This window comes from Sesamum indicum, linkage group LG14 (genome assembly GCF_000512975.1).
Source record: "Sesamum indicum cultivar Zhongzhi No. 13 linkage group LG14, S_indicum_v1.0, whole genome shotgun sequence".
Taxonomy (NCBI): Eukaryota; Viridiplantae; Streptophyta; class Magnoliopsida; order Lamiales; family Pedaliaceae; genus Sesamum; species Sesamum indicum.
The window spans coordinates 4,011,963-4,026,110 of record NC_026158.1 but is presented as its reverse complement, the minus strand read 5'-3'; the positions used below and the strand labels follow the sequence as shown (position 1 = coordinate 4,026,110).

The window sequence follows — 14,148 nt, the reverse complement described above, 5'->3', positions numbered from 1 at the left end:
GCTATGATCTATTCTGAGCTTGTAAGTACCGGTACTAAGGTGGTCTCTGACAAAGATCAATAGGGCTCAGGAAATATAATTTGTTGCAGAAATAGGAAAACTTTGGAGGGTATAAATGTGTTAAAATCTGATTCGTTACCATTTTTGGTGCCAAAGCTGAACTTAGTTCAGAAGCTAGCTTCATTTTTTTAAAAAAATAAAAAATTAATTCATTGTTTTTTCCTCCTGTTGTACGACTTTAGAGGTCTAAGCTGAGTTCCAATCAATTTGTGGATTGTTGCAAAAACATTGCAGTATTTGTATTTGTCCCATATAGCGGCCAGATGATTGGCAGAACTCTTTCATGGTATCCAACCGTTTGCATCAAGACTGAGGCGGCTTTATGTTGTGTTATTGGGCCACTGTTCTATCGTGTCTTTCTTTTGTGAAATTGGGTTTCTTCAGACTTTGTGTTGATGCTTCTAGTTGATTGGCCTAGTTGTTCATTCTGTAACCTGCCTGTACAGATGTGCCGAGCCTCCATGCATTTTGTAGAGTGTGAGTTGTACTTCTACAAAAACCAGTTTATTTTTCTGACTTTAACTGTGTTCTGAGTGCAGCTAATGCCGGGACAAACAAGGCTGCTTCAAGCAGTACATCACTGAACACCAGGAAGCTAGATGAAGACACAGAAAATCTAGCCCGTGAGTTGAACTCGTTTTCCTCCTTTCTTGCATATGCCTGAATTCGAACTATGAACATGTTATGCTCTCTCATATCAACCTCCTTTTAAGATGATTAGAGTTCTCTTTTATTCTTTGTGCATCTGCACTAGTTCTCTCATGAATCATCAGATAATCTGTCCCCATCTATTGGTATCACCTCCAAATCTAACTGAAATATTTGCGTGGTTACCATCTATTGCTTGTCCGAAACTGAGCTTTTCTACGTGCCTAAGAAAAATGATAAACCAATGAGCTGCATTGAAGTGGGTTAAGACTATAGTGTGTTGGTTTAGATGACACAGTACTTCCATTGTTAACGCTGGACCTTATAAAGGAAGTACTGTGTCATCACTAACTTACACAAAGAACTCAGTGATTTTTTTCCCTTTTGCTTAAGATCCCTACCATTCACCTCTGGAGACTTCTGAGCAAATTGTTTCCCAAGCATGTTCTTTACAGTGCAATGTTTATAATCACTTGCGCCAAACAACCATGATCTTAGGTGTGTGTCTGTACTAGACATTGTCAAAGACAAGATAGTGCGTTGGATGGTTTTTAGTCACTTTGTTTGAACTTAATGCAGAACTCGTCCCATATTTCCTATGAATTATGATTTTGCAACTCTTGGAACATTGATTTAGCCCATGTTCTTGTAAGATCCTTCCATCTAGATGAGTTTCATAAAGAATGTGCAAAAGTGCATTATAGAAGAGTAAGGTTTCTGATTCAAATATTCTCTATGAGAGTCTCCTGTTCTTACTTTTGGCTATCATGCTGTGTAAAGGTAAACTTTTGTTGTTGGATGGCCATTGTACTGAGTGAGTTTATTTGAGGTCCTTGTTCTAATATTTTCCCATCATTATAGATGAGAAGGTTCCAACTGAGTTAAAGAAAGCCATCATGCAAGCTCGAATGGATAAGAAGCTCACACAAGCTCAACTTGCTCAGGTTTGTTTGGTTATGCCTTCTTTTCCTTTCACAACTTACATTCAAGAATACTTAATTATTTGAATGTGGTTGTTCTGCAGATAATAAATGAGAAGCCCCAAGTAATTCAGGAATATGAATCTGGAAAAGCAATTCCTAACCAGCAGATCATATCTAAACTGGAAAGGGCTCTTGGTGTGAAACTCCGTGGAAAGAAATAAAACAAAATGGTGAAGGAAAGTCGGTCTTGTTAACTTTCTTTGTCCTTAAAGAGACCGAAAAGTGGTGTTGTAAATGGATATTTATTTTTAACTCTCTTTTGGCCACTGTTGCTCATGTGTCAAAAAACTCTGAGGGATACAGTTGGCTTTCCTTATAAAACATGGTCATTTTGTTGCTGAAAATACAAGAAATCTCTTAATCTGGTGCGTCTAATCTCGTTTAGATTAATTGTTGAGTGTTGATCCTTCTTGTTCAGTTGATGTCTATAGATGTGACTACCAGCTTGGACATTGTGTACACTGAGTTGTTTCATTTGGTTCTTAATGGAGGCGACTGAATCAATGTTCATGTTGTACTAAGTTGCCAGTGTCCATGTTGCACTCACTTGATTAGGTAGTCGGTGGAAACGGCTGGAATGCATGCATTGACAAAAGTATGGACTGATGGGAATGTTCGGGAATTGCTATCTAGTGATTTCAGAATGTTTTGTACGTAAGAATTAGCTAACATGCAAATGGTTTGAACTTATTGGTTAGAATTTCAGTTATGTCTACTGAGATGAATCCTTGACTTAAACGTATAATAGGGGATCAAAATCCAACTACAAGTCTTACAGCGTAACTCATGAGATGATCCTGGGCTTAAACGTATAAATCATAACTTCAGTGATCCATGGTACATGATGGTATATCAATCTTAGTTTACAGGATCACCTGCAATACCTGAATCTCCCACTCTTTGGGTATTCAAGATTATAATTCATACACGACACCATTATGGAGTCTAATTTAAAAACAGGGTACAGGGGCACTATTGTCTGCTGCTATCATTACTCCAAACTTGAATACTATAACAATTCGAGCAACACAGTCATGTACATGGCGTGTTTCGTCAATCAGACCAGGCAAGATATATTAGGGGTTCAGCATCATGAAACAATCTCAACTTAGTTAACCAGCCTTCTTGATTGACCACGAGGAGACATTACTCACAAGCCAGTTTCGTCCCGAAACTTGTAAGGCAAATGGCAAATGCCTGGAAGGCCGACAAAGGCTGCCTATAGTCCATTGTGAAAGTATCATCTCCTACCTTACCAAACTGGAGGAGTACTGTCTCACCATCACCCCTTCCATCAGGTTTACTTTGATCCATCGTAGCAACCAGTTGAAAATTCTTCACTGATGCTACTGTTACTCTACCGTGGAAATTCAAGCACCAGCATTCCAAGTGTTCATGCCACCTCGGAGCTTTGTTTTTCAGAACTGTATACCCAGGAGTGGAGGATTCTGGCTTCTTCATTTTCAAATCCTCTTGATAGTTATCAACTGATGTTTCCTCAGAGGATGGGCAGGCAAGCGAGCATACCATCCTCCTAGGACCCCTCGACTTCAAGAGGTTAAACTTGTAGGATACTTGTCCAATTTCAAAGTTACCAGCTGGGACTTGGGGGCTAATCTGCTTGCTTGCAACACGGCGTCCAGATCTACTGCTAGACGGTTTTGCTCCGCTGTGTGGTGGTTGACTATCATATATCGTAAAATTCGTACCAAGAAAGTCCGACCTGCAAAATGAAAACGAATTTAATTGTGGAAATAAATGAGGAGTGCTGATGTAAAAGATGACATAACGAATGAGAAAGAACCGGTTTCTATATGAAGTTGAATTTTCAAATGCTCGAGGAAGTGTTACATAATACGAAAGGGGGCAAAGACAGATAATCCTTTTAGAATTACAAAACAATTCCTTCAAACTTGCTAATCTCCAATTCAACCATTTTCCCCCCTAAATTTCAGAAAACAAAATGATGCAAGCTTCTTGGTGTCTCGGGATCATATTATTACTTTATGAAAACTGCAAGTCGTTTCTTTTGTAAATTGCGATTAGGCATGTCAATGCCATGTTTTTTCTAGTCTAGTATTGAATTACATCTTATGACTGTACAACTATGAAGTCAGTAAAAGAAGATATCATTACATCTTTTCCGTTACAAATTAGAGTATCTTTAAGAGATAATATTACAGTACATAATGTCATTATATTGGGAACAAGAAGTTCATCTTCATGACACAGTCTAACCATTCTCTATAACCTCACTTCATTATGTGATGCAGTTTGATGAATGCACTTGCATTCCACATCAAATTGCGGCAACATGAATAAGAGAAGAGAAAAATTAAACAAACATGACATTTAAATTTGACATTCAAGTTCACAATACAATACAGTATTACCATATACCTGATCTTTCTATATACTTAACTATATTACAAAGACACACTCTCAAATTTGGACAAATCACTAAAGTGCAGATTGAGAAAATTCAATGAACTTTGGTGATTTTACATGATCATTTTCCCTGGATCTTGAAGTGAGATTTAGGAGGGCCCATTAGAGGAATGAGGCGTTATAGTTTTTAACTAAATTTTTGAACAGTCACTAAAGTCAATCTTATCTTTCATCTCATCTATAGATAATTGTTCAATTTCCTATTGCATGAGCATGTAGTATTGATTATATTTATAATTTTGATGCATTTAATAAATAATAGTGATACAAAAAATCATTTGTCCAACTAATTTCAGTGTACAAACTACATTAATGAAAAATAAATTTTTCAGTGTTTATTTTTATTATAATATAAAAAATTATAGATTCAACTGCATAAGAAACAAAACAGAAGGAAATAATGTAGTCTGCACATTACGAAAAAGTTAATATCGTTAGGAATTAACAAAAAAAGAAATATCTACACTAAATTGCTCACTTTACATGTTATAATAATCTATCATGTGTTATAATAGTCATGAAACTTACTGATAAGTCTTCATAGGATACACCATTTCTTTTATTGTTTGATATATATACATATAACAAAAATAATGTATCAGATTAAATGCCACTTCAACTCTTACAACTTTGAGCGTGATGTTTTCCTTAAAAAAAATTTGGAGGGGCCATTTATATTACATATTCATGCATATATGTCAAATGCACTATATGCATGACAAAATCTTGGGGGGCTAAGGCTCCTCCCCCCTAATTTCGTAATTGCATTTTGTTTAAAACCCTAGCAGAATACGGTGTCAAGTACACGTTGTCAACTTAGTTTTGAAGATCCTTATAATCTAGAAAGGGGGAAAAAGGGTAACAAAATTATAGAAACATATGTCCTTTTTTGATAGGCAGAGTTCCTAATAAACCCAGAAAGTTGTTTATTAAGACAACACTCCTACTGATACTTCTACAGCTCCATCCTTTTAGTATCAAGTGCTTCCTTCCAAGGGAAAACCAAGTGAGCCTACATTTCTTTCAAATGGATAAGGCCAATAATTCTGTGTCAAATTAATACTCCCATCTGGTGGTCGAAGCACTTCCAGATAACTAGTCATTACCAAGTTACTCAAGATAAACTTGTATCTTTTGGTTGCAATGGTGTTTCACACTCATGTCAGGAACATTTGCAATAGCTCCAACATAATCAGGGCCACCACTTCACTAAATGAGCAACTGATAAAGTTGTCTGGCTTTGCCCAGAATTACCAGATGAAATCCTTACCTCAATTTTCCAACATAGGCTTTACTTCCTTGAGATAGATCATCAGCGTCCAAAGATATAATGTACTCAGTGCGTGCACCATTTCTGTATCTTCGTGCTGCCAGGAGAAACTTCCCTTTGTCCATGAATGCTGTTACAGGAAAGAAAAATGAGGCTGTTAGGTGGTAAAAATCTGAGAGACGCAAAAAATACAAATGGAATTCATGGGAGTAGATAGGCACAAAATAATTTGCGAGATTTTGATACGACCCTGGGTGGAATGACAAACTACAATTAACTCCAATTAGCACAGTTTCTAAAACTAAAAAGAATTAAGTGCATTTAGTACCATATTGACTTAGGCTGCTTTATTCTCTCTAGATAGTTATTTGCTAATGATCTTTCCCTTGCCTATTCAGCTTATTCACTTAAGAGGCAGATAACCAAATTAAAACCCAAGTCCTTCGAAAGCACATCCCCAACTAACTTTATTACAGCAATAAAAATGCTTAAATGATTGGAAGGAACCACAAACAGACGTTGATTAGCTACAAAAAAAGAAACATTTCTAAGCACCATAAAAACAGTCTTCTATAAATGACCTAAGACGGTTCAGGGGATATGACCTGATGATTTTCCTAAGTATTCCAATGAACTTGGTTATATCTCTCTCAAAAAAAAATTGCAAGTCCTTAAATCTGATATTGGTCCAAGGGATTTGAATTTCTTTTTCTTTTTGTTACTCATAAAAATAGATCCAATCAACATAATGATAGCACCTTCCAGAAAACTGCAATATTCTGAACTACTCGGTTTATAATTAGTCCTGATCAGACAGAGATTCAAGGTGCACATAGACCAACTGAAATATACAGAGATCATGATTACGCAAAATGGTATATGCAGCTCCATTACATCTTGTAACATTATAATATTCTAAGTCAAAGGCATTCAAGAATGGAACTTAGCACCCATTATACTTGCATGTGTTGCTAATTACAAGCTCCATATACAGTTTGATATGGGATAGGACTAGACTTGACTAATTAATTAAATTAGCTAGTAGGAACATTATAGCAAGAGAACAAACAGCCACTGCTCAAGTACTTCCACATAGTAACAAAGCTACATGGAAGAATGACGAACAAAACAGCCATCCAGTGTTAGGCACAGAAGACTGGTGATATGGCTGGACCAACCAAAATTGACTTGAATTTTCAAACATGGTCCCTGTTTGACTAATTATTGAGATAAATTAAGAATATTGCCGGGAAAGCCTAATCCCCAAGGTCATACTCAATGACTCAGTCAACTCTCGTAATCACTAAACTGCATGAAAGTAAGTATTTCTAGGAGGACAAAGTAAATTGACCAGTGGCCAGTCGGCTTCTTACACGGTGAGAGAGCAAGATAGAGGTAAAATGTTCCGCTCTTCTTGTCACGTTTAATAAGACATTGAAGTGGAGAATCCCGTGGCCCTGGCTGCAACATACATAGCATTTAGAATTTTCAAGTCAGTATAATTACTCAGAATCACATAATCTAACAGCCACATTTTCCAATCAAAATATAATTCAACCAAAAAAAAGTAACTTATTATTTAACCTTATTTTGCCAGGAATCTTTAACTGCTTTATTTCCTTGCCAGTGACTACACAATTTTCGTTATAAATCATCACCTTAGCAAATGAAACATGCCAAATTTTATTCTTCGACAAGAAGCAAATCTTAACGCCTGCTGTAATTTCCATGAGATCTACAATATCACTAGAAACAACAGATCTTCAACTCTTTCTGACACTCAGGTGACCGACAGTAATCCATCAACAGATTTCCCTTCTCTTCCATGAATATGCAAATAAAGATTAGATATCTAGGATGGAAAATGAACAAAAACTGCGGTTAATTGGGGAAGAAGACAAAACAACTTAGTTGAAGTTGCTGGGATGATCATTTTTACTTCATATAATGTATTGATGGACATGAAACCGACCCGTCTAATTGATTTTCGCAATTGCAGTCATAGCCCCGAGTGTCAACAAATATAAACCATGGAGCGAGACAATCTAAAGAACTCTCAGTTTTATAACCCACTACAAAGAAATTCGAAATCCATAATATGCATATGTAACTGTAAATGGAACCTTTTTGAGAGAAGAAGGAAAGGTGATTGTGCCAGGCTGATGGAGAGAAGCCTTCTCCACGGCCTCTCTAGTGGCTCGCAGCCGCAAGCGACGACGTTTTGGCGCTGCGGCCACTTGTCCTCACTCGCATCCACCCTCTGTATTATCTCTCCCAGCAACTCCGGCAGCATTCCGGCCCACGAACTCGATTCCGAAGGACCCGATTCGCCCGACAACACGACGCCTTCGCGCTGCTGCAGATGCCCATTTTCTTCCCTTACTTCCTCTATGCCCTGACGACCATCATCAGTGCAAATAGTTTGAATTTCTTGAGATTTGGATTCTCTGTAAGATCTAGAGAGCGTAAAAGACCGATGAATGATTCTTCGCGAGAGATAAGATCGTCTCAGTGACATCTCGCTTCCAGAGAGAGAGAAATGAGGGGTTTCTAGAGAGAGAAAAGAGGAAAAGCGATGGAGTGAAGAAGGATGAGAGAGAATATGACGGGATGAATCTTGTGATAACATTACATGCCCGTCACCTACACGTCCATGAACAAGCCAATGATAAGTAGTGAGATTATTTTGAACTGAAGGATGGGACACGTGTAAATGTATCCGTAGTGAGTTGCTTTTAGGTTTGTCACAGTGATGTGAGGCGAACAGTCAGTTGTTCACGATTTTTACTAATCTATACTTAATAAAGTGAGGACTTAGAGTATGTATACTAATTAAAATATCTTTAAATATTCTTTAATTAAATAAATTATATTAACACTTCTTATAATTATATCTAATTATTATGATGATTTAATTGTGAATTTATAAGGTTTAATACAGCTTTTCTAATTTCTAAGTTTATTTCATTCATTTTCGTACTATATGTAATTGTGATAATTTATATATAATAATATATATAAAGTTATTTTGAGATATAATTATAAACATAATTCACACCATTTTCCAGAACAGATGTATTTTTCTTTTTTTTTTTTAATAATTTAGCAGGAGACGTACTTGTTGTTTTATAAAGATATGTAATGAAACACCATCTCATGAAGTATCATTCATGTAACTTATTTTAAATATAGTATAATTTTTAAATACGAACACACATCGAGTATTATATGGTGGCTGCTTTAATAATATAAATAATTATATTTACACTCCTAATTTATGATTTATTTATATAAATTATTCTTATTTTTTATATAATTACGAAACTATTCCTAAAAGTCAAAAAAATGGGTCGTATGTGTGATATTAATATTTTTATAGGGGTGTATGTTTAATTTTTTTCAAAAATTAAGAATTATTTACGTAAATAATATTAATATTTTTGACAAGTATTTGACTAGTTGTCTGAATCAGGATGATTTTTGTCCCACAATATTTATCAATCAAACTACTTTTTTTTTAAAAAAAATTATTAATAGCCTTTTTGGTTGACTGCTTCTTAGCTTTTTAGTCACATAATAAAACAATAATATTTTTTTTAATTGTTCTAAAAAAATGTAGAGGGATTTCAAATAAAAAGTCAAACCTAATGCTAAAAGTTTTGTATTCTTTTTATTTTTAATTTTCAAATCAAAATTATAGGTTGGAGATGTGCGTTTTCGATTTTGTACAGGATCTTGTATGAAAATAAAAGTGTATTTCAAATTAATTATGAGATTATATTTTTTATTGTTAGTGGGGTCGAATCAATATTTTTTTAGGGCAAGTTATATTTTGCCGTCGTTTTTTTTTTTTTTTTGATCAACTTACCATTTCAACTTTGTAAAATTTGTATTTTGTCATATACGATCGGTTTTTTATTGATTTTTCTGTTGAAAACAAATCATATATCGTCCATATGTGAAAAATACTCCCGTCACATAATCCTTAAATATTACATGTGTACCAATATAATTTTTTCCAACAGAAAACTTGATTTAGAAACAGTTATAAATAGCAAAGTGCAAAATTTTTTGAAGTTGAGATGGTAAGCAAAAAAAAAAAGTTTAAATGCTAAAATATAAAACGGTCATAATTTGAATGACAAAATGTAATTAACTCTTCTTTTATTTGAATGAAAGTGATAGTTGCACCATGTCAATAAATCAATTATTGTAGTATTTTTCTATTCTACAATTCCAATTTAGTAATTAAACAAAAGTACATGTAAATTAATTATTTTCAATATTTTTTATTCATATTTTAAAAAAAATCAAAATTCAGCCCATCTTGGCAAAACTCAAAATTCAAAAAACTAAAAATCTAGGACAACACACGGTTAAAAGTGGAAAAAGATCCATCCAAACATGTCAATTCGGGCCATCCCGAAATAAAACCAAACATAGAGAGAAAAATAGAGATAAATAAGTATATGCTAGAAATAGATTGTACATTTAGATTTGTATTTTGAGGTAATTTAAAATATTTAAGTTAAGTGGTATAGGTTTGATGTTGGAATTTGGGAGGCAAAAATCACTGTTCATTATCGAATTATATCTCTTTTATATATAAATATGGTATGTTTACTGTTGTATTTTTTGGAAACTTTATGTATATAAAATTAAAAAATAAAAAAATACGAAGATAAGGTGTAAAAAAACAAAAATAAACATTGCGTGAATCAACAAAGGAAATCATCAAATATAAGGTTGTCTTAGTGAAGACTCTTCTTCTCGGGCGGCCTCACTCCGCCATCTGCCGGTCCACCTCCGCGGTCTCTCTCTTGGACGAAATTGACGCCTTGTGACTAAACATTATAAAATTTAAACCTCATTTTATTTGTGAGCATTAATTTATTTTAATAATAGTAACTAATTAATTATCCACATAATTAAAAGATAATAATTAATGCATTAATTTAATATAATTGTTAATATTCAAATTTATGATATTGTAAATGATTCGAAAGAATATAGAATGAAATGAGATCAAGTGCAAGCAGGCATTTTATTGAAAAGGAGAAGATTACAACCTTGCTCCAAGGATGGCGTTGCTCTGATCGTACATCAATGATTGTGATTTAGTGCTCGTTCCTGCATCAGCCCATCTTGAAAAGAGCTCGGATAAACACCATGCTCACGGAACACCCTACCAGACAAGTATGAGAAAAGAAAACAACAAAGCCATAGCAATGGCCACACACACAACGATGCTGGCGACGCATCAATGCAAAAACATTAAGATGATTTCAGCACACAAGCCTTAGTCCGATGATATGATAGTCTCGTTTGCCCTGCTGGTGATCCTTTCGCTTGCCCCACTCGTGCATGGAGAGGGTAAGTTTCTTGATGGCAAAGAGAAGCTCAGCAGCCTGCAACGGTTTGAGGAGGCCGATCAACTCCTTGAGCGTGCTCAGCCTCAGCTGATCGGCATCGGTGAGAATGCTTGCCAACGAGAGGTAATGAGTGTCCATGGCATGATCCAACTCCTGCAGGCTCGACTCCCCCACTTCCTGGGCCACAAGTGCTAGCGGCACGTCTGCTATTTCCTCCTGCAGATATGACATATATTCGTCAAACAAAATATAAGATAAAACACCTTGAAATAGAGGATTCAAACTGCCTTTGTAATATGTAAAAACAGTTATTTATTCTATTTAAGGTATCAATTAATTACCTAAGATACAGGAAATTAATTACGAAAGTTAGAGGTCCATGTACCTGTAAACTCGCCATCCTAGCAGATATCTTCTGTTCCTCTCTGATAGTCTTGCAGTGCAAAGCGTCGATCATATCAATCTGCTGGGCCGATATCTCCAACAAGCTGCCTTTCCTCTTGCTTTGGAAAAGCTCAGCGAGTTGGGATCCATCAACTTCCAACCCACAAACCAAGTAGATGATCCTAACATAGAGGGAAGGCCTGGATCCACCTATCCAGAAGAAGGCATTCTCAAAGGGGGTGCACCAGGCGGGAGACAGAAGTAAGGGTGCATCTTGTTGTGCCAATAGAGCTCGCCTCTCATAGTATTCTTCAAAGCGTTTCATGCTCTTGTCACTGAGAAGCTTCAGCTTCTCACTATCACTCTCAGAGTTGGTAGAAAGTTCGTCTAGAAGTTCCTTCAGGTCTTGATGTTGTTGGGCTATCCATTCGGCTGAGAAGGATTGGACGTTTTCACGGTTGAAGGTTGCCATGGGGCAGTGGTGCTGAGGAGGGAGAGCTTAAAGGTGCTTACAAGGTTTTGCAATGAGGCTGGGAATATATTATGCATGAAGCAGAATGTTTTGATTGTACCTCTTAACTGTTGGTTCAGCATCTGCATCACGGTAAAGGCATGAGAGTCAGGTCCAAGTTAATTTGATTCGTCCAGAAGCAATCAGAGCAGATATCGGAAATTGAAGAAAGGAGCCAACATGTTTTAGGGTCCCTAAATAGAATACATTATATCATTGCGTTTGCAACAGAAAATCCAATACAAACCAAAAGTTGCCTAGACATGATGCAAATAGGAACTTTCAAGGCACATAGTGGAAGAGTAAAAAGTTAAGTGCTTGACAACCATAGAAATTTTCAAATGTATCATAAAAATGTGCGAAACAGAGAAAGCAACCAACCCTTCGAGTTTAACCACAGAAGGGACAAATCAACAGCTAACAACTAAGTGCCACAATGACTGCTGCTCCAGGCATTTTCTGCTCCTCCTTACCCTGGAAAGGCAAGGCAAAAATATCGTTAAGTTCATTGAATTTCAATTAGCATAGACTGCATTGCCCCTTGGGACCAACAAGTGGCTGCACGAATATCCAGAGGATTGATATCTCATGTCTGTCAACTGGCCTTTGGTGAAAGTACAAGAAGTAATCTGGCCTCTCCTTAAACACTCAAGTAATCTACATGAATATTCATCATTCATTTTTGGGGATAAAGTGATACTTCCGGGAAAGATCAGGAATCATCAGTAAAATGGAAATGCAACCAGCATTCAGCAACAATTTTTAGCTCCTAAAATGTTACACAAATGCTATGTTAACTAGCATGCACAGACCATTCTGCAAATTTGCAAGCAGTTGCAGTCTTCGAGATTTAGGTAAGTTATTAAAGTCCGTCCACGTTTTAATCAAGTATTCCCCCTCCAAGAAACCAGCTGAATTTGACTTCATTAAAAATGAAATCTTACATTCAGCAGAACAACTTACCTGGCGATGAAACTTTTAGCATCATAGTTTAGAAGCAGTATATGCTCAAGTATTGACACAAGTTCTCAATCAACTAGATCATACATGTATAAAACCAATGACGAAGTCAACGTTCTAGAGAATCGATTATTTCAGAGGAACGCACGCCCTGAAGTAGGCAACACAATAACGATACTTCACACACACCACAGGAAGCCGAGACCAAAAGACATTTCCGGGGTTCTACAAGGAATATGTGAACAAAACGTGTTTGAGTTTGTGTTGGAAATGATTGACTTGATGTATTTTCGAATGCATGTAAGGTCTATCTAGTTAGTAGTGTCAGGTAAAGCTTCAATGCTATTATCTGCGGCCATTATATTCATGTACTGATTGAGAGATACATTCTATATTAATCTAAGGATCGAAACATTACATATTATATGTAATAAATATACGTCTCTCTCTCTCTCTCTATATATATATATATATATATATATGATTATTGAGGGAATATAAAGATATATATAGAAGTATGATATACATAGATATTTATACAGCGTAAAGGGCTTTTTCAGAACATAAAGCTTAAAACCACTGTGGAAAGAAAATAGAACCAATGCAATTCAATCAGTGCAAATCTTTATTTCCATTCCAGCTCAAAAAGTAATTAATGTGTAGAATTCCAGGCAGCAATCACCGTTTGCAGAAATACCGATATGAACTTCTTCACTGGACATAATTTCTTACACCATCAACTAATTAAACAGACTTTTAGACATGAAATTTGCAACTATATTTGTCAATTGCCATCAGTCAAGAAGCTCTATCCACTCATACAACGAAAAGAAGGAACTCAAAAACAATGCCAACATCCATAATCACAACCATACTATCCTCCATCCAGAAACAATATATTTGTGCAATTCAAGTTCTAATAGTAACAGAATAAAACAACTTTGTTTTTGTTTCAAAACAAAAAAAGCCAAGATACTCTCTTTCAAGACCACCCATATGCTTCTCTCACTGTAGCTCTTTTTTCGTTCATCTGTTTGAACAATTCCTTATCATATCCATAACTGCGGTCCACACCATCCCAGTGTCTGCCTGGTTTGATCCCATAGCAGTTTGGTGCCGCATCCAGTCCTCTTCTTATCCAGCTGTGACTTGGGATGTCCTGGGGAATTATGAAGCCAGACTCTTTCATCTTCTCGTTATCACCTAGGTCCGGAAGAACTGGCTCCAAATGCTTTCTCTTGACCAAGTGTGCCATGGGATCACCCCATCGAAGTCTCTCCTTCAGCATAGCATCAAGATCAGGGTCATCCCTGCTGCGAGCAAATGGTTTATCCTTCTCCTTTTCTATTTCTTGTACTCTAGCTTCAGCTTCCCACTTTTGAGCCAGCCCTTTGCCCCATTCCAGCTTTATTTCCTTGGGCTTCTCTTCTTTCCTGAATTCTTTCTTCCGAGACTTCAGAAACTCCTCCTTCGAGATACGTTCCCCAGTTGTCTTATTGCGGTATATAGGTT

General features: G+C 36.1%; 4 protein-coding genes across 5 annotated transcripts in view; 1 reads left to right on the top strand and 3 right to left on the bottom strand.

Moving 5' to 3' along the window:
• Positions 1–2,212, top strand: part of LOC105176933 (multiprotein-bridging factor 1a) — a 2,851-nt gene extending 639 nt beyond the window's left edge. Inside the window, exons 2-4 of the mRNA XM_011099915.2 lie at positions 600–683; positions 1,570–1,652; positions 1,733–2,212. Of these exons, the coding sequence (XP_011098217.1) occupies positions 600–683; positions 1,570–1,652; positions 1,733–1,852 (287 nt within the window). The 3' untranslated portion in view covers positions 1,853–2,212. The remainder of the gene's footprint in view (positions 1–599; positions 684–1,569; positions 1,653–1,732) is intronic.
• On the bottom strand, positions 2,413–7,606 carry LOC105176932 (tubby-like F-box protein 7; the record flags this gene model as incomplete). The annotated part of the gene is given in 4 exon segments (XM_011099914.2): positions 2,413–3,414; positions 5,410–5,539; positions 6,783–6,870; positions 7,533–7,606. Coding segments are annotated over 4 exon segments (869 nt in total), but the record flags the coding sequence as incomplete, so codon positions are not given.
• LOC105176931 (protein DELAY OF GERMINATION 1-like) lies at positions 10,129–11,713 on the bottom strand. Of its 2 annotated transcripts, XR_849011.2 has the most exons (3): positions 11,167–11,713; positions 10,479–10,997; positions 10,129–10,253 (listed from the first exon to the last, which is right to left on the bottom strand). XR_849011.2 is itself a non-coding variant. In XM_011099913.2 (2 exons), the coding sequence occupies exons 1-2, from the start codon at positions 11,635–11,637 to the stop codon at positions 10,695–10,697; spliced, it is 774 nt and encodes a 257-aa protein (XP_011098215.1). In that variant the 5' UTR covers positions 11,638–11,713; the 3' UTR covers positions 10,435–10,694. The 2 variants fall into 2 exon arrangements, 1 of the variants encoding a protein (XP_011098215.1); XM_011099913.2 differs by lacking the exon at positions 10,129–10,253 and having other exon boundaries at positions 10,435–10,997.
• LOC105177079 (BUD13 homolog) overlaps positions 13,619–14,148 on the bottom strand; it is a 1,242-nt gene continuing 712 nt past the window's right edge. The window contains exon 2 of the mRNA XM_011100102.1: positions 13,619–14,128. Within this exon, the coding sequence (XP_011098404.1) occupies positions 13,619–14,128 (510 nt within the window). The remainder of the gene's footprint in view (positions 14,129–14,148) is intronic.

Coding starts and splice junctions, on each gene's coding strand:
- LOC105176931 (XM_011099913.2), bottom strand. CDS start 11,637: ATGGCAACCTTCAACCGTGAAAACGTCCAATCCTTCTCAGCCGAATGG. Junction 10,998..11,166: donor CTAGGATGGCGAGTTTACAG/GTACATGGACCT, acceptor TCATATCTGCAG/GAGGAAATAGCAGACGTGCC.